Source organism: Lynx canadensis, chromosome C1, assembly GCF_007474595.2.
Source record: "Lynx canadensis isolate LIC74 chromosome C1, mLynCan4.pri.v2, whole genome shotgun sequence".
In the NCBI taxonomy this organism is placed as follows: Eukaryota; Metazoa; Chordata; class Mammalia; order Carnivora; family Felidae; genus Lynx; species Lynx canadensis.
The window spans coordinates 34,129,997-34,154,192 of record NC_044310.1 but is presented as its reverse complement, the minus strand read 5'-3'; the positions used below and the strand labels follow the sequence as shown (position 1 = coordinate 34,154,192).

Here is a 24,196-nt window from a genome sequence, read left to right as displayed (position 1 = left end):
CCTGCCCTGGCCCGGCCCGGCCCGGCACAGCCCGGCCAGGCACAGCGGAACTGCGCGGAAACTCATTCCGGGTCCCTGGTCCTGTCCTCGCGCCGGCCCGCGCGCCCCCGGAGCAGGCGACGGCGCGGAGCGCCGCTCGAGGCCCCCGCTGAGCCAAGGCCCCGCCGCTGTGCACCCTGGGAAACGTAGTCCGCATTGCGCCTAGCGGGAGGGCGGCGCCTTGCGGCGGAGGTCGGGAGCACGTGGGCTGGGGACCCGCCGAACCCCGCCAGCCCCAGACGTTCTGCGGGCGACCGGGACAGACTCGCGGGTGGCGCTGATGAGCAGCTCCCTAAGACTGAAGGGGCCGGTGGATGGAGCTGGGAATCCAGGCTAGAGGATAAGGTGTGTGTTGTGGGTTCGCGGGGAGAAACAGGTCACTGATGCTGCGCTGTCTGCGCTTTCTGGCACCCAGGAAGGGGGCGGTCTGGGAAGAAGGTGTCAGCACCACCCTGAGAAGAAAGGGGGCTTGGCGCGCCTCCGGAGTAAAAAAGGACGGCTTTCCGGGCTGCCCAGTTAGCAACCCGGAAACCTCATACCATGGACAGTACTCGGAGAATTTTACATGCTGCTTGGAAGCAACTTGTCTTTATGAGTAATTAGAATAAGAATAGCTCACCTTGAAGTGCTAGGAACAGTACTTTGCATACCTTAGGTCCGATTCTCTCAACATCTCGGAGCTGGGTATTTTAGTCACTATTTTCTGATGAGAAAACCGAGGTTGAGAAGGTTGAACTTTTCTTGTCCAGGGACACACGGCCTAGCCACAGATCTGGTCGGCCACAGACCCCAGCAGTCCCTACCCCTTACACTTGTCCTTTTATTAAAAATTTTAGGTTTATTTATTAACTTTAGTAATCTCTAGGCTCAAAAGCACAACCTAGAGATCAAAAGTCTCATGCTCTTCCCACTGAGCCAGCCAAGTGCCCTTTCCTGTTATTAACTCTTGCCAGCTATCCCAGAAGGGGAAATAGTAATCAAAAGGGAAAGGACCTCTGTACTTGTGTTCGGTGGAGGAAGCTGACATTGGCAATAGCTGCCGAGGCCTGAGGTGAATGAAGGCTTCCCCTAGGAAGAGAAACTTGGTCTGAGCTTGAATAATAGAAACTGGTGAGGTTGGGGGCTCAATTAGATAGGAAGCAAAATTCAGTGGGAATTGAGACATTCAACAAATTTTAAGTGGGGTTTCAAGTGGGCAGTGATGATTGGATTTGCATTTTAGAAACACTTATCTGTAGTATGCAGAATAAATTGAAGGAAGGGGTTTTTCATCATGTTGGGGGTGCAGGGAGAGAATCCTTGGCTTTCATCAGATTCTCTAAAGGCCTCTATACCTCCAAAACAGGTTAAGAACCACTCCTGTGGGGGCTCGTGGGTGGCTCAGTCAGTTAAGTGTCTGACTTCGGCTCAGGTCCTGATCTCGCGGTTCGTGAGTTCGAGCCCTGCATGGGGCTCTGTGCTGACAGCTCAGAGCCTGGAGCCTGCTTTGGATTCTGTTTCTCCCTCTCTCTACCTCTCCCCCGCTCACGCTCTTTCTCTCAAAAATAAATAAACATTAACAAAAATTTTTAAAAAAGAAAGAACCACTTCTGTGAATAAGAAAGGTAATCTCACATGGCACAGACTCTTAGATCTTTTCTCAGATCCCTCAGCTTTCTATGCAACCTCTCCTTTTCCAGAAGAGACCTCAGTGAGTCGGCCAGTGCACATACACTCTGTCATAGGGATTCTAGGCAGGGGAAATAGGGCAACCTTTGGGCAAGAGAGGAGGAAAGCCATTGGCAAGTGCAGGGGGAGCACATGGAACCCCAAACCTCAATTCCTAGATGAAACAAATCTAGAGGGAAGTTTTGGGTGCTCCCTGAAGCTGCTGTAGTTTTCAAAGCTGCCTATAGTTTTCTTACAAGAGATGGTGACGTGATACCCCTTTGGAGGACACCGTACCTTAGTTCTGGGAAGATACTCAAATGGACGATGTAGTTTTGCAAATGTGAAACAAAGTCTGCAGTCAAAAATGGAGATAACCAGGGGCGCCTGGGTGGCGCAGTCGGTTAAGCGTCCGACTTCAGCCAGGTCACGATCTCGCAGTCCATGAGTTCGAGCCCCGCGTCAGGCTCTGGGCTGATGGCTCAGAGCCTGGAGCCTGTTTCCGATTCTGTGTCTCCCTCTCTCTCTGCCCCTCCCCCGTTCATGCTCTGTCTCTCTCTGTCCCAAAAATAAATAAACGTTGAAAAAAAAAAAATGGAGATAACCAGAACCACCTGTGGCTTTCAGGAGTAGAAAGTGCTCTGCCTGTTAGATCATGTGTAGATCATGCCTCTAAGTTGCAGGCAGAGCACTGCAGTTCTGGAGCTTGTTTCCTTTGGGGAAAATGGCCTTATTTTTTAAAAGAGGGATTTGGGTTGTTGTGAGCTGCACACCGAGGCCAGTTCTTACAGGAACGTGTCTTCTCGTGGAGAAGGTGCTGTTTCATCTGGGACTTTGTGAGATGTTGGGCACAGTCTCTCTGGGGCCCTGAACGTAGCCTTGAGTTGGAAGGACCCTACTCGTTTGAGGACTGGCAATCTGGGGACTGTTGAGAGCCAGTACCTTTGGCTTGGGTTCTGAACTGGCTCTTGCTATGAACATTGTCAGAGGTGCCTTCAGTTGGTCTCCTTTAAGTGGCTCTGAGAGTAGAGATGACCACTGAAGGGCAGGGCCTGGAGGGTTTGGGGGCTAGGCTAGGCTTTCAAGTCTTTCTAGCAGGGGCTCCCTAGGCCCAGTGACCCTTCAGTTGACAGGATGGCTCCCTTCACCCTTAACCAAGGCCAGGTAGTGTCTGCAAACTTGATCCTGAATCAGTTTGGAGGCAGAAAGAGGTAAACACCAAAGGAGTGTTTGAAGGCAGTGCAAAAGCACCAGAGTTTGGGGAGCACCTAGAACTGGGGCAGTAAACACAGAAGAGTGGAAGCACAGACTTGTTTCTCCTCCTTGACCCAGAACGCACACAGCCCTCACTCTTGCCTGGGTGAAGGGGCACCTGTGCCAAAGCAGGCACTTAGTTTGGAAGGAATTTTGGTTCGCAGTGTCAGATGCCTTGGGCGGGGGGCGGCCTCAGCCGGCTCACTCTCATGGTGCTCTCATGCGCCCCTGGCTGCGGCTACTGCCCTTGTACTTAAAGCTGCCGAATTAATCTCCAGCCCAGACCTCCCTCCTCAGCTCCAGACCAGCATATCCCTTCCTCCCGACAGCCCCTCCGGATGTCCCATGGTTCCTCAGACTCAGTAGCCTTTCCATATGTATGTCTTATTGCCAAAGAACATCATATTGGACAAATTCACAGGACCCAGGAAACAGGGTTGCATAGGACATGCAGGAAAGCTCAGGATTGCATGGACTTTTAAGATGACTCGGGGGCACTGTGGAAGGCCAGGGTCAGCACTAACCTCTCCTTCCTTCCAGGTGCAAGTGTATACCGCTTAGCTTCTTGTCCTTTTTCATACTATTTGCCAAATTGAACTTAAAAAATAATTATTTAAGTAATTATTTATTGTCTGTCTCTCCCGATTTTAAGCTTAAGGGCAGGGATCATGTCCCTTTCACTTCTGTATTGCTGGTGTCTACCTAGTGACTGACATATAATAGGTAATAAATATTTGTTGAATGAATAAATGAATATCTTTATCACTCAAAATGCAGGTCCCTCTGGGGAGGGGGGAACCTCAGTTCTTTCCTGCCCTCTTATCCCTTGATGCACTCTGCTTCGTTCTCCCAAACCAGCCTCCTGCTGCACCTTCTTCCCCACCTTCAGCCTTCTCAGATGCTCTTTTGCCCTGGGTGGCTTCATGGAAGGTGGGTAGTGAGCTCCCCATGCTGGATTGTCTACAAGCAGAGGCAGTGTATGCACCCATTAGGGTGCCCTGGAGGGTAGGACAGATTAGTGACAGTGGGGTGGGGCAATGTGTGGTTTTCTGTGTCATTACACATTGTGAGGCCCCCAGGATGCCTGATGTCACAGGGATAGAGTTTTCCTCCACCGGTACTACAGGTCCCAAGTGCTGGGGACTGTGCAGCGGGGTGTGAGCTGCCCTTTCAGGACTGGTGAACACGCCTTTGCCACCCACTCTGCCTGTGTTCTATGCCCCGTGTCCCAGAGCTGCTGGGTGGGGGGGCAAGCAATGGGAGATCACAGGCCTGTGATTGCTGGGTCAGCCTGAAGTGAGTGGGATGGCCAGCGCATGATCTCCATCCAGCTGCTTTTACCCATCCAGCCCCACTGCCCAGGAAAGGATGTGACAAACCACAGAAGTAAATAAATAACTTAGGAATAATAAATAGGGGTCCAGCAACCACGAAAGAGTACAGGCCCATGTCAGCAATGTGTCTCCTCCAATTCCATACCCCCCAGGGCCTGGGCTGAGGCTGGGACTTCAGAGCTGCTGAGTTCTCCAGAGGAGGAGTCCTGGGTGTGTGGCCTGGTCAGTGCCAGAGTCTGTGAGAAGTGGGTCCTAAGGTCTCCACAGCTGAGGTTGTCTGGTGCCTGCAGGGCTGGGACTTGCAGGGCGAGGACCCTGGGGCCGCAGGTCAGTCGTCCTTCCATCTCTCCAGGGCTGATAGCCATCACTCACCCGGCTGAGGCCTCCATCTCTGGCCCAGGGCCCCCCACCCGCCGGCTCCTGCGAGAAGGGCCCCAGGTTCGAGGATCCGCGGGTAGGGTACAGTCCGCAAACCCCTGAGAGCGAGGTCTCAGCCCAGGCAGCCCGCAGGCAGTGGCGGAAAGGCGGTCCACGGTCCTCCAGGTGCTGTTGACGTCCATGAAGGAGACCGCCTCGTAGCGCGTGGGTCGGCAGCACGGCTGGCTGACGGGGCGCGAGCCCGGGGGCGGCCGTAGGGCCCCGGCGCCCAGCAGCTGGCAGGCTGAGGTCGTGCGGGGAGCGCGCGCGGCGGCAGGAGCCGCTGCAGAAGCGGAAACGCACCAGCTCGTCGGAGCTGTGGCCCAGGCCGAGCGGCGCGCACCGGCCACCAGCTGCGACCGCAGGCGGCAGCCCCGCGCCCCCCGCGGTCCGCGCGCGACTCCCCCAGCTCGCGCGGCCGGCCCGCGCCGCGCGGCCCCCGCGGGGAGGCGCGGGCGAGGGCGCAGGTGGCTTGGGGCTCGGGCCGGGGAGGCTGGGGCGGGGCGGCCGCCGAGCTCTTCCGCCGCACGTGCGAGGCTGGCGGCCCCCTGCAATGAGATGGAGTCACTCGATGGGGTCCCGGGCCGGTCCCGCCCCGCCCCCCTCGCCTTCTCCCTACCCGGCAGTGTGGCCGGTGGGGGCCGCCGGGGCCGGGGCGGGGCCGAGGCGCGGGGCGGGGCTGCGGGGCCCGGGGCCCAGGGAGGCCTCGGCGACGCTGCTCAGCAGGGCCAGAGCGGCCAGGGTTTGGCCACAGGGCAGACTGCACAGAGAGAAAAGTGGAGCCTCAGGGAGGAAGAGGGCACCGAGGTCAGCTTGGGGTGTAGGGAGTTCGGGAAGGGGCTGGCTGGGGCAGCAGGGATCAGAGGCAGGATGGGCTCTTAGTTGGGTGGGGGGAGCTATGGAAGGGTTTAGATAGGAGGACAATGGGTCCACGGCTTCAGGGAGCCCAGGGGAGAGGTCAGCTGAGGACACTGACTTTCCTACTTACTCCTAGTCCCTCCTTGACAATTTCCCTTCCGCTTCTGTCACCCGCTTGCCGAGGCCAAGCCATGCGTTCTCTCCCCAATCAGACCACCTTTCCTCAATACACCATGACTCACTGGGAACCACTCACCTGCCGCCCAAGCTGGGGCCAGTGGGGCAGCACAGAAGGGCCTCCACATCTGGGCTCCATCTCTGTCAATACCAGGAGCTCCCATCAGCTGTAGTTGACCTGTTCACACACACACACACACACACACACACACCCGCCCTTCTCTTGAGGCAGCTCTGAACTTGAGAGCAGGCCACCGCTCCACTTCAGTGTCTTCAGGCCAGGAACATGGGGCTTGGAAAGGTGGACCCAACCCAGGAGGATAATTACTACATCAAGAACCTAACTATGTGTTTGATGCTTTGCACTGTTCCTTCTTTCAGTTCTCACAACTGCATGAGTAGATGCAGAATCCTATGTTTCCACCTGAGCAAATAAGGCTCAGGAAGCTCAGTGACTGTCTAATGTCACAAGGCCTCTTCCTCCTCAGGACCTTCCTGCCCTGTGCTACAGAGCTGGAGCTTCCAGGAGCAGCTGGAAAGGAACTAGGGAGCTTTTTCTCCATTTCACAGAGCAGGAAACTATGGCCTAGAGAAGAATTAGGTGCTTGCTATTGACCTAGCTGAGTTAGCGAGACCCAGGCCTCAGCCTGTGTTGCCCACCCAGCACTGCAGCACCTTGCTCCTCTAAGATTTCAGTCTGCACCCCAAGCTGCCAGAGTTCTTCTTCTCGCCACAGATGTCCCAGAGCTAGTCCATGATGGTGGCTGATGGGTCCTCTAACATAGGGCCTGGGCATGGCTCCTATGGCCACCAGGGGCAGCATTGCCAAACCTGTGACTCAAAGGGTGGATGGGCTTTTCCCTTTGCTCAAATACTCAGGCTGAGCTATTCCAGGAGGACCCGCCAGGCCTCCACTTCACCTCGTCTCTGATAGCTGGTCCAGTTTGTCCCCTTCCAGCTTCCTGTAGGTCTGGAAACCTGGCCCTGCTTTTATAAGTTTTCCCCCATGACCATCCTTCCTGAGCCCATCCAGCCTTTCTGACCCCACCAACCTTGGTGAACCCACATTGGCTGGCATTCCCATACACCCCTCTGGGGCCCTGGAGTCCTCACTAGCTGTCTACCCTTGGGTCCCAGCTGTCACCTTTCCACCCCACCCCATAGCCCACAGAACGTCTGCATACCTGTGGGCAGATCTCCCCAGGCCTCACTGGTGGGGTTCCTCCAGCGCTAGGTGTGCTCTGCTAACTGAATCGAGCCTTGATGGGCCAAGCTAGTAACTGTTTCAATGATGGAGGAAACCCGGGCCAGGCAGGCTTAGTGGCCCCCTGCACTAGGGGCTCAGAGCAGGTCTCTTGAGGGCAGGGCAGGGCAGGTCAGTCTCCCTTCTGCAGCCTGGGGCCACTTGTGGTCCTCCAGTCCGCCCCGCTCCTGCCAGCCGATACTTACCACAGGGTCTGCTCCGTGTTCTTCTAGCCCTTCTGGGACCAGTGCTGGGCTTTTCCCCGCAGCTTAAAGGCTCAGCCCAAGGCTGTGCACCTGGCAGCGCCTCTTTTAGCCAAAAGCGTGGCCTTGGCAGCCAGTCTGTGCCCTGTAGCGGCAGCAGGAGCCTCACATTAAGCGGGCTAGCGCAGTCCGACCAGCAACAGGGGACCGAGGGCTGGGAGGGTGAGGGCTGTGCCTCCGGCCCAGGGGAGGAGAGAGATGTGAGAAAGGAGTGGAGGGAACCATCCTGCCCGCTCCCCCTAGCCCCAGGGCTGGGACAAGGGGGGGCCCAACAGGTCAGCTTACCGAGGTGCAGGGCCCGGGTCCGGGACGCAGTGAAGGCTGGGGCCTGAGGGACCTGCTGCTGGCCGAGCCCCTGAGCCGTGTCTGGGGGGGGCCTCCCAACTCCTCCCTCAGCAGCCTCATGCCGCCCGCCATCCGGTGTCAAATTCCAGCCCCGGCGTCACCGGATCCTGGGTGGGGCCCAGAGCGCCCCCGCCCAACCCTCACTTTCAGGCTCACCTGGCCACTCCACCTGCTGGGATCGAGTCCCCCCGCCCCCCCTCTAGCTGCCCTAGGTCCCCAGAGCTTGTGGGGAGGAGACGCTGGATGTTGCCCTGGGACTGCAGAGCTAAGAACCCAGGGCTGCGGAGAGGCCGGGAACGGGCGTCAGAGTTTGTAGACACCCGAAGTAGGAGTCGGGAGGCGGGCTGAGGGCGGGGAGGGAGGGGACTGGCCGGTCCCTGCCTCAGCCGAGGGCCCTGCAGTCGGTGCGGTCTCTGGGGTCCCGGCTGGCCGGCCCGCAGTGGCTGCTCCTTGCTGTCTGGCCCACCGCTAACTTCTCCCAGCGGACCCATGGAACTCGTCATGTTGGTGAGGCGCTGCGCTGGGGCCCTGGGGGCCTGACCCTGCTCCAGCCGCCCTGCCGCAGGGCCCCCACTGCCCGGGGCTTGGAGTGGAGACAGATCCGAGAACACCGCTGCTCACCCGGGGCGCCACAGGGGCAGTGCTGGTAGGCGCGGGTGCCCGTGTTGGAGAAGGGAGGGTCACAGAGGAGAAACATGCGCGGAGGCTTTGAGGTAGCAGCTGGAGGGTAGTATTTCAGGTGCCTAATTACGGCAATTTGGCAGTGGGGTGGAGGTGAGTGAGTAACATGGATAGAGGTAAGGAAAGGCCAGATCCTGTGTCATACTAGAGTCTGGCCTTTATCCAGGTGGCACTGGGGACCACTGAAGGGTTTCAGGCAGGAGAATGGTGTGACCAGACAAGCATTTCAGAGACTGGCCGCAGTGGGGTGGATGGTCTGGGGATATGTAAGGAGGAGGCTGCTGGGGAGAGAGGAGCCTGAGGCAGAGTGTGGGGCTAGCGGAGGGCTGCAAGCCTCTTTCGCGAGCACACCTTCTTGAAAACTCAATTGATCCCTGATTGGATGGGGTGAAGAGGTAGGACAAAGGTATGCCTTTGGCCTGGGTGATGAGGTGGAGGCGATGCATGCTGGCAGCTGGGGCTTCCCGGAGGAGGAGCATGTGGAGGACAGGAGCTCACGAGTTCAGTGTCCGACGTGTGGAGTTGGAAGGACCTGTGAATTACCCTAGCGGCGATGTTCAGGAAGTAGCTGAATCTGTAGCCTGCAGCAACGTGGAGAGAGCTGGGGTGGAGATGGCAATTTGGAAATTGTTGACCAACTGACAATTGGAAGCCATGGGTGGGGATGAAAGTGCTCAGGGGACGTGTGTGGACCAGCTGTACCTTGACTATGCATCAGAACCACCTGTGGACCTTTTAAAACCACCCACATCTGGGCTCCACCCCAGACCTGAATCAGAATCTTGGGGTGGGCATGTGCCGTTTTCCCAATCGGTGCAGGTTATTTTGGCATATGGCCGGGGCTGAGAACCACAGCTTTTGTGAGAGCAGTTTCTGTGCAGAAGCCAGACCACAGAAAACTGGTGGTGGCTGTCCGCAGGCTTGACAGGACCCTGGTAGGACAGGGGCCACGCAGTGAGTAGATCCTCTCTTTGCTGCCTCTTGCAACCTGGGGCTTTATCAGCCGTGGCTGCCTCTTGTAGGCATGCAGCCTATGCCCTGTACAACTCCAGGGGGTGCCATTCCCGTAGAACATGACGTGCTTTGGAGTTGTGCCCAGTTGCCAGCAAAATCCCAAGGGAGTTCTGGGTGTGCCTCTCAGGGTCTTGCTCTCCCCTCAGCTGAGGAGGCTTCTGCCTGAGGACAAACCACGGCAGTAAGGGGGCAGGTGGGAAGGTGGTGGTCCTTGGGATGGCAAGGACTCTTGGATTGGGATGGCAGGTGAGAGATGAGGGGGCCAGCCAGCCTGTCATAGTGGCAGCTCTGGCAGGAAGCTCGCTCCATGGCTTCAGATGCAGGTGTATGTTTGTCCCATTCTCAGGCCTGCCTGGGGATGCTGGAAAGGGAGGGATCAGACTCTAGCGCTCTAAGGGGGTGGGGGTGGGGATAGCCTTTCTAATGTTCACCTGAGGGTGCCCAAGGGGGCTGTGCCTTCCTGTTCTGTGTGGGGAAGGGGACCCTTTGTGCTCTGGGTTGGGGTGGACATACTCTCCCCAGGGCTCAGCCTGGGGTGCCAGGAGCAGGTAAGGTCTTTGAGCCTGTGTCAGAGGCTCAGTATAGATCTTTCCTGTACTTGTAGGAATCTCTGTCCCTGCTTGCAGAACTGGGGTTCTGGGGACTCAGAGGTGCTATCGTAAGGCTGTGGACTTCAGTGGCTCCTTTAGGAGGACTAGGGTAGACTCTGGGGCATGCCCTTCTACCTTTGGTCTGCTTCTCTTAAAGCAAACAGGGTGTAGGACTTTGTAGGATGGGAGAGGCTTCAGGAGGCCCCTAGGTAGCTACCCTGTCCAGCAGTTGACACGAGAAGGGAAAGAGACCCAGGAATCTGCGTGGGCTAGAGAGACGGCCCTTGAGTTTACCATAATTGCTGAGGCCCCAGGTTCCTGCCTCTTCCAGGAAAGTCAGAGAAAGCAAGAGGAGGCCAGATTCGGGGAAGAGCTTTATTGCTTCCAGGATGGCTGCCACAGCCTGGGTAAGGTCCTTGAGCCTCACTTCCCTCTGGTCCAAGCTAAAGGCAGAACCCAAGGACCTGACAGTCTCATTGCTGAAGTCCAGAACAGCTGCCAGGTTGGTCAGTCCAGGCTGGGGCGCTGTCCTATGGATCAGCTGCAGCTGGGGAGGGGGGGGGCGCTATTCCCATCAGGTTGGGCCAGGCCCCATCTCCCAGGCTCTGTAGTTCTTTCTGCTTAACCCAGGGGCTGTCTTGTTGGCTTAAATGATGGCTCCAGGGTTTCCCTGTGGGGTAGTTAGGGGCTGGTGAATGGGAATACCCCATCTTCTCCTCAAGAAAGGCCAAACAGTGTCATGAGCTGGAGAGGGCTGGCATGAGACCTTGCCCACCTCCCCTGTAGTCCCGAGCAGGGTCCAGGCTAGTCATGGCACCCCTACTCTACAGGGAGCCCACTGGTACCTAGACCCGATAGGCCCCCTAGTGGGCCTCTTTCTGTATGGCAAGTGGACCAAAGTTGACATCTCCAACCTTATTTAAAAATAAATTATCCCTACCCTCCCCCCAACCCCAATTCACAAAATGATAATACACCAAACACTGATTGGAGAAATGATTCCAGCAGCAGCCCTGCTGCCTGACGTCCACCTCCTGCATGCTGGGCCTGCTGGGCACAGCTGGTGGCCTCCTGGCCCTCTAGCTTCAAGGACCCAGGCTGAGAATGAGGCCAAGTGCTGGTCTCTGAGGCTGGCCTCTGGGCAGACACAGCTCTGGCTGCCCTGCCAAGGCCTCGCCACCCCTGGGGCCACTTGGCACTGTCCTTCTCGGGGTCTAAAGACTCCTGTGCCTTTCAGGCAGAGCCAGACCAAGGCCAATGAAGTGGGCAGGTGGTGGTGGCTGCTGCTTGCTCTTGGCGGTGCCAGGACCTCCGTGGCCATGTGCTGGGCCCGCCTCAGATGCCGCTGGTTAGGTCGGTGATGACACGTGCTTTCACCAGCTTCCGCAGAAACTCTTTCTCTCGCTGGATATTGTGCGTCCAGGACTGGAAGGAAAGACATGGAGATGTGATGAGTTGAGCTCAGTGCCCTCTTCTGACCGCCACCCTCCCATGCTCCAGAAGGGCCACGGTTCATCCTCCCTCCTTCCCCACACTGGGAGAACTATGCCTCTTCTCCTCTTCCAAGTCTTAGATGTAGGCCTTCCAACCTTGTTCCCCACAGACTTCAGCACCTCCTTGTCTGGCCGTATGTCCAGGGCACCTAGGTCCTAGGCACCCTGAGGATAGGCAATGTGAGTCACTTAGGTCTGGCCCAGGCCTGGCGGGTGGGCCCTGCTGGAAAGAGAACCGCGTGGGGTGGCTTAGTCATCCTCTGGCCTGATGCAATCCAGTCTCCAGGCCTGGGGGCAGCTGATGAAATCCTGCCTCTCAGATCAGAGGAGCCAGGGGGCCCGAGACCAAGAGGCTCACCTTTCTGTTAATGTGGAAATTATAGGGAAGATGCTGCCTTCTGGGGCTTTCCTGGGGGAATACTGCACCCAGGCTGAGGCTCTTTCCTGTCCCCAGTACTCCCACCAGGAGGCTCTGATGGCTAAGTCTCTGATGAAAAAGGGCTAACTGATTGACTCAGTGAGTGTGGACAGCCTCTTCACAGTTTGTACCCACCTGACTGCTCTGCAGGGTTGGTCAGCACCAAGCCTCACAGCGATGTTAACAAGCACCGTTTACTGGTGCTAAGGATGCAGGGCTCTGTCCTGTCCTTATTCTCATTCAGTCAACTTTGTACAACTGGCCAGATCCTTTCAATCTAAATGCAGGCAAAACTCCCTATATTCTCTGGGTATTCCTTCTACTTTTTTTTTAATTAAAAAAAATGTTCATTTTTGAGAGAGAGAGTGAGAGAGCATGAGTGGGGGAGGGCAGAGAGCGAGGGAGACAGAATCTGAAGCAGGTTCCAGGCTCTAAGCTGTCAGCACAGAGCCCACGGGCTCAAACTCGTGAACCGTGAGATCATGACCTGGGCCGAAGTCAGACACTCAACCAACTGAGCCACTCAGGCGCCCCTCCCCTTCAACTTCTTATGCTAACCACAAACCCAGCTGCCCCTAAGGACAGTGTACCCCAGATGCATTTCAAGTGGGGACTGTTCTCCTCTCCCCCAATCCACACTCCATGACACCTGAAGGTCTACAGGGTCTTCCTCTCTCTATTGGTCCATCTACACAACGTTCCTCCAACTCCCTAAAACCTCTGGCTCCCTTGAGGCTTCTGTCATATTCTGCTGTCTGTGAATTGCCCCCTCCCTGTTGCAGCGTGACTTGCCCTCATTCCTTGAAAAGTCCATCTTCTGGCACACTCTCTCTTTGAAGGCAGGGACTGTTTGGCACAGAGTAGGTGCTCGATAAATATGTACTGAATGAAATTAGATTTTGTGGGTAAGCTTAGGAGCGCCTAGATGACGCAGTTGGTTAAGCGTCTGTGTGACCAACTCTGGATCTCAGCTCGTGTCATGATCTCACAGTTTGTGAGTTCGAGCCCCACATCGGGCTCTGCGTTGATGGCACAGAGCCTGCTTGGGATTCTGTCTCTCCTCTCTGCCCCTTCCCTGCTTGTGCTCTCTTTCTCAAAATAAACTAAAACAATTTAAAAAATAGAAAGAAAGAAAGAAAGAAAGAAAGAAAGAAAGAAGAAAGAAAAGAAGAAAAAGGAAGGAAGGAGAAGGAAGGAAGGAAGAAGGAAGAGGAAAGAAAGAAAGAAAGAAAGAAAGAAAAGAAGAAAGAAAGAAAGAAAGAAAGAAATGGATGCTTAGAGGAATGGTAGGGCCAGGATCTGAACAAATGTAGAAACTTACACTGCTCTCTGCTTATGTATCCCCTCCATCACCCCCAGCAAGAAGCAATCGATCTGATGGGTTAGTTTTAAGAACACCCACTGGGAATCACCAATGTTTGAAAGCTCAGTGGAAGACTGGACATTTTTTTCCTTAAGTTTATTATTTTTTTAGTAATCTCTACTCCCATTGTGGGGCCCACACTCACGAACCCGAAACCAAGGGTCGCATGCTCTTCTGACTGAGCCAGCCGGGTGCCCCAAGCCTAGACATTTTTTATGACGTTAAGGGATTATTCATTTTTTTAAAGGTGTGATAGCGGTATTGCGATACTTTTCAAAAAGCTCTTCTCTTTTAGAGAAAGTTACTGAAATATTCAAGGCTGAAACAATACAATATCAGAGACTTGTTTCCAAATAATCAGCGAGGAGGGGTGCATGAGGGGATAAACGGATGAAACACTGGCTATGTGCTGATAATTGAGGGATGTGGGTGACAGGTACTTGACAATTCGTTATTCTCTGTATTTATGAACACGTTTGACAGTGTCCATAATGAAAAAGCAAACAAAAAGGTGGGCTCTGGGGTGTAGCTCTCTTCAACCAGGAAATCCCTCCTCATTCTCCCTTCTATACAGATGGCATGGGAGCTTACCAGAACTATCTGCACTGTGTTGTCTATAGTATCTATGGGCTGGGGCAGAATTCTGGTGGTCCTGGGTCCCCAGCCTCAGCAGAACCCCGAATTCTGGAGGCAGCTGTCTTTCTGACAGCCCTTTTTGTCTTCATCTCTGGCTCCCCGTCCTTCAGCCAGTCATTAAACGCCAGTGCTGCCCCAACCGCCCACACTTCTACCCTGTCGGCTCCCTGGGCGATTCCATCCATGCTGGCCTTGTATCTGAACAGGCAGCTGTGACCACAACTCACAAAAGGACGTTTCCAGACCGGGTCTCTCTGCTGGGTGGCACGGACCTCTGTGAGCCTGTGTAAGCCTCGGGCAAGCTGCTGCTCTGTCCCTCTCCTCCTCCTCGTCCACGCTCCCCGGGAGCACGTCCTATGCACCATGCCTGCCTCTCTGTCCTCTCTGCACCGCCTCTACTCACCGCTCAGCTAGCAGTCTAGCTCCTGGTCACCAGCCTTGGAAGCTGCTCTCCCCACCGTCCACGGGGCCCCCTCACTGGTGCAGCCACTGGCTACTTCCCAGTACTCATCTTGCTGGACTTCTCGACAGCACCCGACGTGGCAGACAGTCCATGAACGCTGCTCCCTTGGTATCCGTGACCCTGCACCTTCCTATCGCTTCTGTCCTTTCACTTTTCTCCCCTCTGAACTCCTTTGACGCCCCTTGCACATCCCCCAACATGCAATCCTTGCTCCACTGGCCTCCACAGCCCGCACACTCCCGCTGGGCCTGGAGAATGGGCCCATGGGCCGAGTGGAGGGGAAGCAGTGGTGGGGCCAGGGTGTTGCCTGGTTCACTTGCCTACTGGAGACACTAAAGGTGACGGCAGGGACCCTGAGCCCAGGCACCAGCATTTCCAGTGCATCCTCGTCTAGGACGTTGGGAGGTAACAGTGAGAAGCAGGGGTAAAACATTAATATTGGTAATACTGGTGGACCTTTATGTGTGCTTGCTATGTGCCAGGGCTTTTTTTTTTTTTTTTTTTTTAAGCATCATCACGTCTAATCTTCCCCCAAGGCAGTAGGTGCTGTCATTATCCTTTTTATTGGTAAGGAGAGGAAAGCACAGAGCCAGGCTCTGAACCCAGGCCATTTGATGTCATGGCTTGACCTCCTCAGCGCCCTGCATGAAGGGGGTGCGGCAGACGCCAGGAGCCTCAAGCCAGCCTGTTTCACAGGGCTGGGCGGGGGCGGTTGGGCCTGAAAACGGAGATCTGGCGCACCGAAGAAAGGGAACAGTCTCCACCAGAGGGCTTTTCAGGGAAGGTGCTGTCCCCTTCTACCTTCTTCCCGTACCGAGGCAAGCCCAGGCCCTGCGGATTTAAAATTCTGTTTCTTTCTCTGTCTTCTCACTGACACTGAAAAGTTCCTGGTCAGGGGTGTTCTCTCTTGCCTAGACTGCTGTGACAGCCTCCCAGCTAGTTCTGTCTCCACCTAGTGCCCCTCATTTTTTTTTTTTTCCATTACTTATTCAAATTCAAGTGAGTTAACATATAGTGTAGTATTGATTGGTTTCAGGAGCAGAACAGTGATCGTCACTTACATATAACACCCAATGCGCATCCCAACAAATGCCCTCCTTAGTGCCCATCACCCATTTAGCCATCCCCCACCCACCTCCCCCAAAGCAACCCTCAGTTTGCTCTCTGTACTGAAGTCTGTGCCCCTGTATTTCATGCTGCAGGCGCAGTGGCCTACTATGCACTAATCTACAGCCTAAAATCCTTCCATGGCTCCTTCTGGCCTTCAGAGGAGAGTCCAAGCTCCTCACCATGGCACAGAAAGTCCTGAGTGACCTGGCTACTGCCCATGTCTACAGCCTTTCACCCTCTGCCTGAAACGCCGACACAAAATTTACACAAAGGGAGTATGTAAGAGACCACAGATACGAGGAAAGAGAAGCCAGGAGACAGGTAAAAGCTGTGCCAGTGGTTCAGAATGGGTGCTGGCAGGGGACAAGAAAGCAAGAAGATACATGAAGAGAGCAGATGGAAAGACCAACAGGCTCCTGGCAATCAGGAGGCAGGCTTGGAGCCAGTCACTGCTGAAGGTGATGGGGTCAGACAGACAGTTCTGGAGCTGTGCTGGACCTGAAATGGGCCCCCTATTCCTGAATCCCATTCCAGGCAACAGGAGGCCCAGCCGTAAGGCAGTTTCTGGTTTCCCAAGTCTCTCTTACATTCTTGCAATAACTTCCCATACTTGAGGTGGGCCCGAGTGAACCCCAAGCATGAACACTACAGATGGCAACTGAAGCCACGGATGGGGGTGTCAATCTCCCACAGAACGTGTACGGAAAGAGAAGACTGTCCAGGATGGAGCCCTAGCGAATGCTGACTCTGAAATCAAGGACGCTGAGAAAGAGAATGAGAGAGACTGGCGAGCGAAATCAGAGGAACGCCAGAAATTACTGACTCCGAAGCCCAAGCAGGAAAAGTTTCAAACAGGAAGGAGTAGTCAACATAAAGCATGTTTCTGAGAGGTCAGGAAACATGTGTCCACTGGATTTGGCAGCCTTGAGGTGAGTCACTGGTGACCTTAGTGGGAGTCATGGGCAGGTGGAGGAGGAAGCCAGGCTGGGAGGGAGTGAGGAGTGCAGCGGGCACGAGCCAGCAGGAGCTGACAGAGTCCCTGCCGCAGCCTCCGTTTCCCCGCAGGACAAGAGGGTGGGGGAGCTTTCAGGGAGGACAGGGCTCTGGGCTGGAGAAGGGCGCACCAATAAGCGGTGAGCAGAAGGACGGCTGGCTGAGATGGGAACCCCTACACTTATAGAATCTGCACAGATGGGAGGCGTCTTCCAACCCCCCCTCCACCCTCATTCCCTGTGGGATCAGAGAAGCTGCTCCAAGTGCTGGCCCAAGATGTGCAGGTTCCAGGCGGCATCAGTGGAAGGCTGGTGGTGGAGGTGGAGGGAGTTGTAAGAGGCGCTTACGTGGGCCCTGGGTGTGAAGGCAGAGATGCCATCAGAAGAAGCTGACTGATGGCCCGGGAGACCTGGAATGCTTCTGGAACATTAAGGCACCTGAATACAGGGATCACTTGGGAAGCAATGCTGGGCGATAGAGAGCTTCAGTGCTTTCCTCTGGGGGGGGGGGGGGGGAAGGGGGGGAGGAGCAGAAGAGGTACAGGGACTGAGAGGCAATGTCTGTGGGTGGTTTGAGGGGGCACAAAAGTCCTCGGGGGGAAGGTAGGACTTGCAGTAGAGAAGACGGTCCTGAGCTGGTGCCAGGATGAGCATATGAGGGTTGGGAATAGCAAGGATGAGGCAAGTGCAGGACCAGGGCAGGGAGAGGGTCAGGGAGGGAAAGTTTGGGGAGAAGGGTGGGGAAAGGAGTGCTGGGTTCAGGGGCACAAGAGGACGCTCGGTGGTCAGAGACCTGAATGCAGGGATGGACCTTCAGGGATCCAACTTAGCTAAGGGCAGGGCAGAGCCTTCTTGCGAGCTCTGGGCAGCCAGACCAGCTGCTGGCTCACCCCTTTCTGTTCCTTTGTGCTGGGACACCCCTCCATCGGCCCTGCCCAAGGGACTGCCCCCCAGCCAGCCCGGCACCTCTTTGATGGCCGCCATGCGCACGGTCTCATAGTAGTGCAGGGGTGCATTGGGTGTGCTCATGTCGTAGCCAAAGCCTGCAACCGCCACCTCATCACAGCCGTGTAGTGCCATGGTCACTGCCACACTGCCAAGGGTCGGGATGTTCTGGAGGGGAGGGAGGAAGTGTTAGAATTCAGCTGGAGGACCGAGTCAGGCTGAGACCCTCAGCGACACTCATCAGAGCTGAGTTCCATTTCTGAGGAACAAGCCCTCTGCCCTCACCCTGCCACCCCGTCCTCCCCTCCCACAGCATCTCTGACCCAGCTCCCCTCTGCCCTCTCCCGGTGGCCCCACTCTCTCACCCCGCGGCCCATGAGGCCGTTGTTGAAGGGCAGTCCGATGAGGGTGAAGGCGGCCTCCTGGATGAAATACGGGGTTGAGGATGCGAATCTCAGGGGGCTCCTTGGGCACTCGAGTGGCCACAGATTTCCAGAAGCCATCCGACGCACTCTGTAGACACAGCATAAGTGGCATGAGTGGGCACACAGCTTGCGATGGGGCCGCGTGCGTGCGTGGCCAGACCCCAAGTGGGTACAGGCAAATGAGAAACAAGGTGGGGCCTGTGTGGAATAAACACCGTGGTAGAGGGATGACCTGGTGTGTGTGTGTGTGTGGCCGGGGGACACGGGATGTATGACAGTCACAAGAGGAGGTGGTGGGGAACAGAGAGCACATGGTGGGGCCACGGTGTATGATGGTGGACACAGAGTGAACTGCAGGGCAGGGCACACAGCGTGGGGGCACTGGGGTGTGCTGTTCCCGTTCGAGGGATTCTTGGATCAGCACGAAGACCCAGTGGGCCAGTTGTCCCCTGCCCTTCGCAACTAGCTGAGGGGCCCACGAGGACCCTGCCCTCTCTCTTCTATCTGCTCTGCTGGGCTCTCCTCCTTTCCCTTCTGTTGTCTCCTTGCTTTCAGTCAAACTGTTCTAAAGTGAACCTGAAAATAAGGACAGAACGGTGAGCTAGTAAGGCACAGAGGAACATAGTATGCCACCGATTAGCGGCGGATGACGTTAGGCAAGTCACAAGCTCTCTGACCTCAGTTTCTTTAACAGCAAAGTGGAGATCTCAGGGAGTGCAGTCCCATATGGGAAAGGCATCAGCTCTGAAACGCGACATCCCAGCATCCATTCCAAGGCCACACCTTCATCTCCTGACTCTCTCCCTTCTTCCAGTTCCCAGCCCTACACTTCTGTTCAGTACACGACCCCTTCCGGTCTAGGTCCCCTGAAGCAGATCACGCCAGCTCTCTTGTGAGTTCCCTCAGTCCCCTGCCCCTTGCTCTTCGATTGCCCAGCCTAGGGAAACCCTGAACTTGGGCTCAGTCCACTCACCCACCTTTGCCACCCTTATAACTGGGCTTCAGTACTGCTGGAGAGAGTCACAGTAATCCTGCAGGACTGGAGGCATTACCAAGCATGGACTCTAACCTACTATTTCAGGGTGTTTGTTATTCGCCTAGAAAACCTAAAACAATCAACTAAACTTAGAAGGCACAGAATAATTTAGTAATGGGATCTGTACTCCAACAGAAAACAGTCACCAGATACAATACAAAGGAGATCCCATCTGCAATCCTAACGAAATCATCAAAACTAAGTAATAAACTTAACCATAATAAAAAAACCACTACAATCCTTTATCGAGAGATATAAAAAGAGGACTTGAAAAAAAATTGGAGATAAACCATGTTTTTAGATTGGAAGGCTGAATATTAACACAATGGCACACCCTCCCTGATAAATGAAGGCCTAACAGAAGTCTAAGAAAAATCCCAACAGGGCTTTTGAAATTTACCAAAAGGATCCTAAAAACCCACCCAAAATATTCAACAGGTAAAATAGCCCCCAAATTTAAAAATTAGATATTAACAGGGGTGGCTAGGTGGCTCAGTTGGTTGAGCATCCAACTCTTGACTTTAGCTCAGGTCATGATCCCCGGGTTGTGGGATCGAGCCCCCTGTCGGGCTCTGCACTGAGCCTGGAGCCTGCTTGAGATTCTCTCCCTATGCCCCCTCCCCTGCTCATTCTCTCTAAATAAACAAATAAATAAATAAGATATTAAGAATATTATGAAATTACAATTATTAAGATATGGGATACACGTATAAGAATCTGTGTGTGACACAAAGATCCGTGAAACAAGACAGCCCAGAAGTAGAGCAATATATATATTTGTTACCCTCTCAAGTATGTGTATGCGTGTGTATGTGTCTCTGTGTATGTATCCTGGTGCTTTGTGGTGGAATGCACACCTAGGTAGAATTCTCCGGTATTGCTATAGGAGTAAAATTGGTAGAGCCTTTCTAAAAGACGATGTGAGGGCCACCTGGGTGGCTCAGTGGGTTAGGTGGCTGACCCCTAATTTCAGTTCAGGTCATGATCTCACAGCAAGATCTCACGTTGGACACTGTGCTGACAGTGCGGAGCCTGCTTGGGATTCTCTCTCTCCCTCTTTCTCTGTCCCTCCCCTGCTTATATGCACGCTCTTGCTCTCTCTCAAAATAAATAAAAAATAAAAGGCAATCTGACAATATGTATCAAAAGCCTCAAAGTTGTTTTTATATCTGCTGACTGCAATATTTCTCTTCTAAATGTAGTCAGAATGGTGAAGACCTTTGGAAAAAGGTGTTTATTAGAGTGTTATTCATAAAGTGAAAAAAAAATCCAGAGGCTTACACAGAGGTTCGATTAAATGATACATCTGTATAACTCAATGTTATAGACATCAAAAGTATGTTTTCTAAGAATTGTGTCACTAAGATGCACTGTAGCTTATTTAACCAATCCGCTGTTGCTGGACACGGACGTGGTTTTCTTCTGGTTCTCCATATCTGCTCTGCCTTCTGTGTTCTCTCTTCTACTATCCACCCATCTTCCAAACCAGAACACCAGGAATCCACATTGATTCTTCGTATCTTCAGCCCATCCTGGCTTCTTGGTCATCTGCTTCTTTCAATTCTATCTTCTTAGAATCCCACAGACCCAAGGTCAGGGGCGACAGTACCCAGTAGGAAAGGGAAGTGTGGACATGGGCCAGATCTTACGCAGACCTGGGGAGGAACCGCTCCTGGGAGGGCCAGGTGTGGACTGAAAGGAATGGCAGGTGCCAGCCTGTGCCAGGCCCCTGTCCCCTCTGCGGAGCCTGGCAGGCTCCAAGAGTTCTCCCCCCGGGGTTTCTGCCCGTGCCTGTCCCCCACACGTGAAGAGCAGAGGGCACAGGGGCTGCTTGGGAGAGCCAGGAACAGGCACAGCCTGGGGTGTGCGAGGCTCCAGGCTAGTTTTCACAGACATTACTTGCTTTGTATCTCCTCCATTCTCCCCCACTTCACAGCTACAGATCCCAAGACAAAGTAGCATGCTCAAGGTCACACAAGTGGCTGGGCCAATACTCAAACCCGAGTGTCATAAAACCAAGATGGGCGTTCTTTCTCCACGCTATTTATCACCATCCCTACCATTCCCACCTCAGGAAGTCTGGGGCCTGGAGCTGAGGAGGAATGAGACCTCCCCTCTGCCTCCAGCAGCTCTGGGGTGAATAGGGGTCACCTGGTTGGTGCCCCACATCCCATTTCACGGAGGGCACTGGGGTCCAGAGAGGCGAGGAAATGGTCTGGCTGGATCCAACTTCAGGAATCTGGCTCTCTCCATGACACCCTCTCTGAAACGTCTGAAGCCCCATATGTGACCACTATGCAAAACTGGCAAATGAGCTTATCACCTCAAACCCTCTGTGAAAATCTGATAAAAGCTTCAGCGGGGAAGAGGAGCAGCTGACCTGGCCACTTAGGTTTGAGGGTACTGAATGTGTCACATTTACTGGGATAAGGCAGAAAGTCTCTCTCTCTCCTCTCTCTCTCTCTCTCACACACACACACACACACACACACACACACACGCCTCTCTTTTTTTTTTTTAATTGTTTTTTTCAACGTTTATTTATTTTGGGACAGAGAGAGACAGAGCATGAACGGGGGAGGGGCAGAGAGAGAGGGAGACACAGAATTGGAAACAGGCTCCAGGCTCTGAGCCATCAGCCCAGAGCCCGATGCGGGGCTCGAACTCCCGGACCGCGAGATCGTGACCTGGCTGAAGTCGGACGCTTAACCGACTGCGCCACCCAGGCGCCCCATACACGCCTCTCTTTTTGACTCCCTGCTCCCATGCAGCACAGGCCCAGCTCCTGATCTTGGCCTCTGCTCCCTGCCTCAGGGGAAAAATGTAGGTCCCACAGGGACAGGAGGTCTGCACTTGGTCTCAAGTCCCAGGGAGCCCTGCGTGAGAGCCCTGGGAACTGGCATACGGAACAAGTCAGTGGTTCTGTTTTATTTTTCCCCATCTGTCACTGTCCTGAGGCAGAGTCTCCTTAGGAATTTCAGGGAAAGAAGGAACAATAAGACTAAGATATGATTTGGGTATTTCGGTGTTTCCCCAGCCATAAAATATCAAGTACCAGCCTGTCTCCTAAAATAGAAGCTATGGCTTCTCTTCTCAGAAAAACATATACAGGCACATACACATTACATTTTGCAACCCTTGCAGAGGTTCACAGAATCCCTGAACTCAAGGGATCTGCTGACTTCTGATTAAGAATCTCTGGTATCATGGGGCGCCTGGGTGGCTCAGTCGGTTGAGCGACCGACTTCGGCTCAGGTCATGATCTCACAGCTCATGAGTTTGAGCCCCGCGTGGGGCTCTGCACTGAAAGCTCAGAGCCTGGAGCCAGCTTTGGATTCTGTGTCTCCCTCTCTCTCTCTGCCCCTCACCCACTCGCATTCTGTCTCTGTCTCTCTCAAAATAATAAAAAAAAAAAAAGAATCTCTGGTATCAGGATGGGTTAAATAGGTGATGGGGATTAAGGAGGGCACTTGTGATGAGCACCAGGTGCTGTATGTAAGTGATAAATCACTAAATTCTACTCCCGAAACTAAATTTACACTGTATGCTAACTGGAATTTTATCTATCTATCTATCTATCTGTTTTGCTTTTAGACAATAATACAGGTATTTCTGAGGTCAATTATGATCACTTGTTCCTTATTTTTTAAAAATTTTATGTAAATCCAAGTTAGTTAACATACCACTTACATGGAACACCCAGTGTTCATCCCGACAAGTGCCCTCCTTAATGCCCATCACCCATCTAGCCCATCCCTCCTCCCACCTCCCCTCCAGCAACCCTCAGTTTGTTCTATTTAAGGGTCTCTTATGGTTTGCCTCCCTCTCTGTTTTTCTCTTATTTCTCCTTTCTTCCCCGTTTTGTTTCTTAAATTCCACATGAGTGAAATCATATGATATTTAGCTTTCTGACTGACTTATTTCCCTTAGCATAATACATTCTACTTCCATCCACATTGTTGCAAATGGCAAGATTTCCTTTTTTCTGAGTAATGTTCCATTGCATGCATATACCACATCTTTATCCATTCATCTGTCGATGGACATTTGGGTCCTTCCCATACTTTGGCTATTGTTGATAGCGCTGCTATAAACGTTGGGATGTGTGTGCCCCTTCGGATCAGCATTTTTGTATCCTTTGGACAACTAACTAGAATTTAAATAAAAACTTGGAAAAGAAAAAAAAATCTCGGGTATCAGGTGAGAAGGGATGAGAACCCCATACCCACCAACATCAAGGGGGCAGGTGGAAGCAGAGGCACCTGGGGGAGACCAAGAGGAACCATGAGACAGACAGGGATGCGAGTGAAAGAGCAGGAGCCTTGGAGTCTGGAAAACCGGGGTTCGCATCCTGATTCGACACGTGTGTGACCTGGGGGCAGTCACATCATCTCTTCAAGCCTCAACTTCCTCGGGCCTAACAGGGGTGACAGGACCCACTTCCCAGACTGTTGTGAGGATTGTATGAGGTGCTATGCACTTTGCAAAAGCATCTGGCACCATGTTTGGCACATAGCGCGAGCTTAGTAAGTCTCGTCTATTATGTCTGTGAGCCAGTGTCACAGAAGTGGAGAGGCAAGGAGAGGGTGTGGTCGGAAACGCCGGATGCCACGCAGGCCAGTACACAGACACACACGCGTTCACACGGGGAAGCCTGCTTTTCCCTCTGGTTCCCTGCAGGAGGGCAGTGGGCGACGGAGCCTTCCCCTGCTGGGTGACCCTGCCAAGCCCGGCCCCACAACGCAGCCCTGTCCCAGAAGGCTTGCCCAAATTTGGCCCCAGGCCTCTCACAGCTCATTTCCCTGCCCCACAGGACACAACACAGAGGCCTATAAAGCCAGCCCATGACGCTGGCCCCAGAATGGTCAAACCTCTCCTCAAGGCCAGCTGTGGACTGCATTCCTTGTCGAGTCCCTCCCCCTCCAGGAATGTCCCTGCCTCAGTCAAGCCTGGACCCAGCTCATGGGTGTGCAGCCGCCAGTCTCCCGCTGATGCAACAGCCAGGAGCAATGGGGAAAGCTTCTGGGAAGAAGGTGCCTCCCTGGACAGGTCTCCTTCCGCAGCCCCTTCCTCCCTCTCCCTCAGGAGATGAGAGATCTGGGAGTAGAGAGGCTGACCTTGGGCTGGTGTCCCGCGGCCCAGAGCAGGGTGGGCGCACTCACTCGGGCTCCCGGCTGCTATTGCCTTGGGACAGGCTACCCCCTCTCTCTGGGGTCACCCCAACAGCTACCAGGTCTGCCCACCTCCACCTTCAATTCCTTCCCTTCCCTGCACAGGTCTGACCTGCACACTCTCAGGAGGACTAGAATGTTCAGTGGCTTTCCACTGCCCACGGAGACAGCCTGTCAGGATAATTCAGCGCGTGGGTCTGGTTTTTGCTTTTGTTTTCCTAAACCAACAGGAATCTGTAACTCAGTGGAAAAGACAGGGTAGTATACAAAAACCTCAATACA

General features: G+C 54.1%; 2 protein-coding genes across 2 annotated transcripts in view; both read right to left on the bottom strand.

Moving 5' to 3' along the window:
- Positions 1-201: 201 nt before the first annotated feature.
- On the bottom strand, positions 202-8,704 carry ARTN (artemin). The gene is given in 8 exon segments (XM_030323630.1): positions 202-337; positions 4,647-4,931; positions 4,933-5,033; positions 5,036-5,074; positions 5,076-5,435; positions 5,437-5,474; positions 8,199-8,320; positions 8,610-8,704. Coding segments are annotated over 8 exon segments (1,176 nt in total).
- A 2,392-nt stretch (positions 8,705-11,096) lies between these two features.
- The window catches only part of ST3GAL3 (ST3 beta-galactoside alpha-2,3-sialyltransferase 3), a 201,240-nt gene continuing 188,140 nt past the window's right edge, over positions 11,097-24,196 (bottom strand). Inside the window, 4 exon segments of the mRNA XM_030325389.1 lie at positions 11,097-11,287; positions 17,304-17,450; positions 17,648-17,719; positions 17,721-17,795. Of these exon segments, the coding sequence (XP_030181249.1) occupies positions 11,198-11,287; positions 17,304-17,450; positions 17,648-17,719; positions 17,721-17,795 (384 nt within the window). The 3' untranslated portion in view covers positions 11,097-11,197.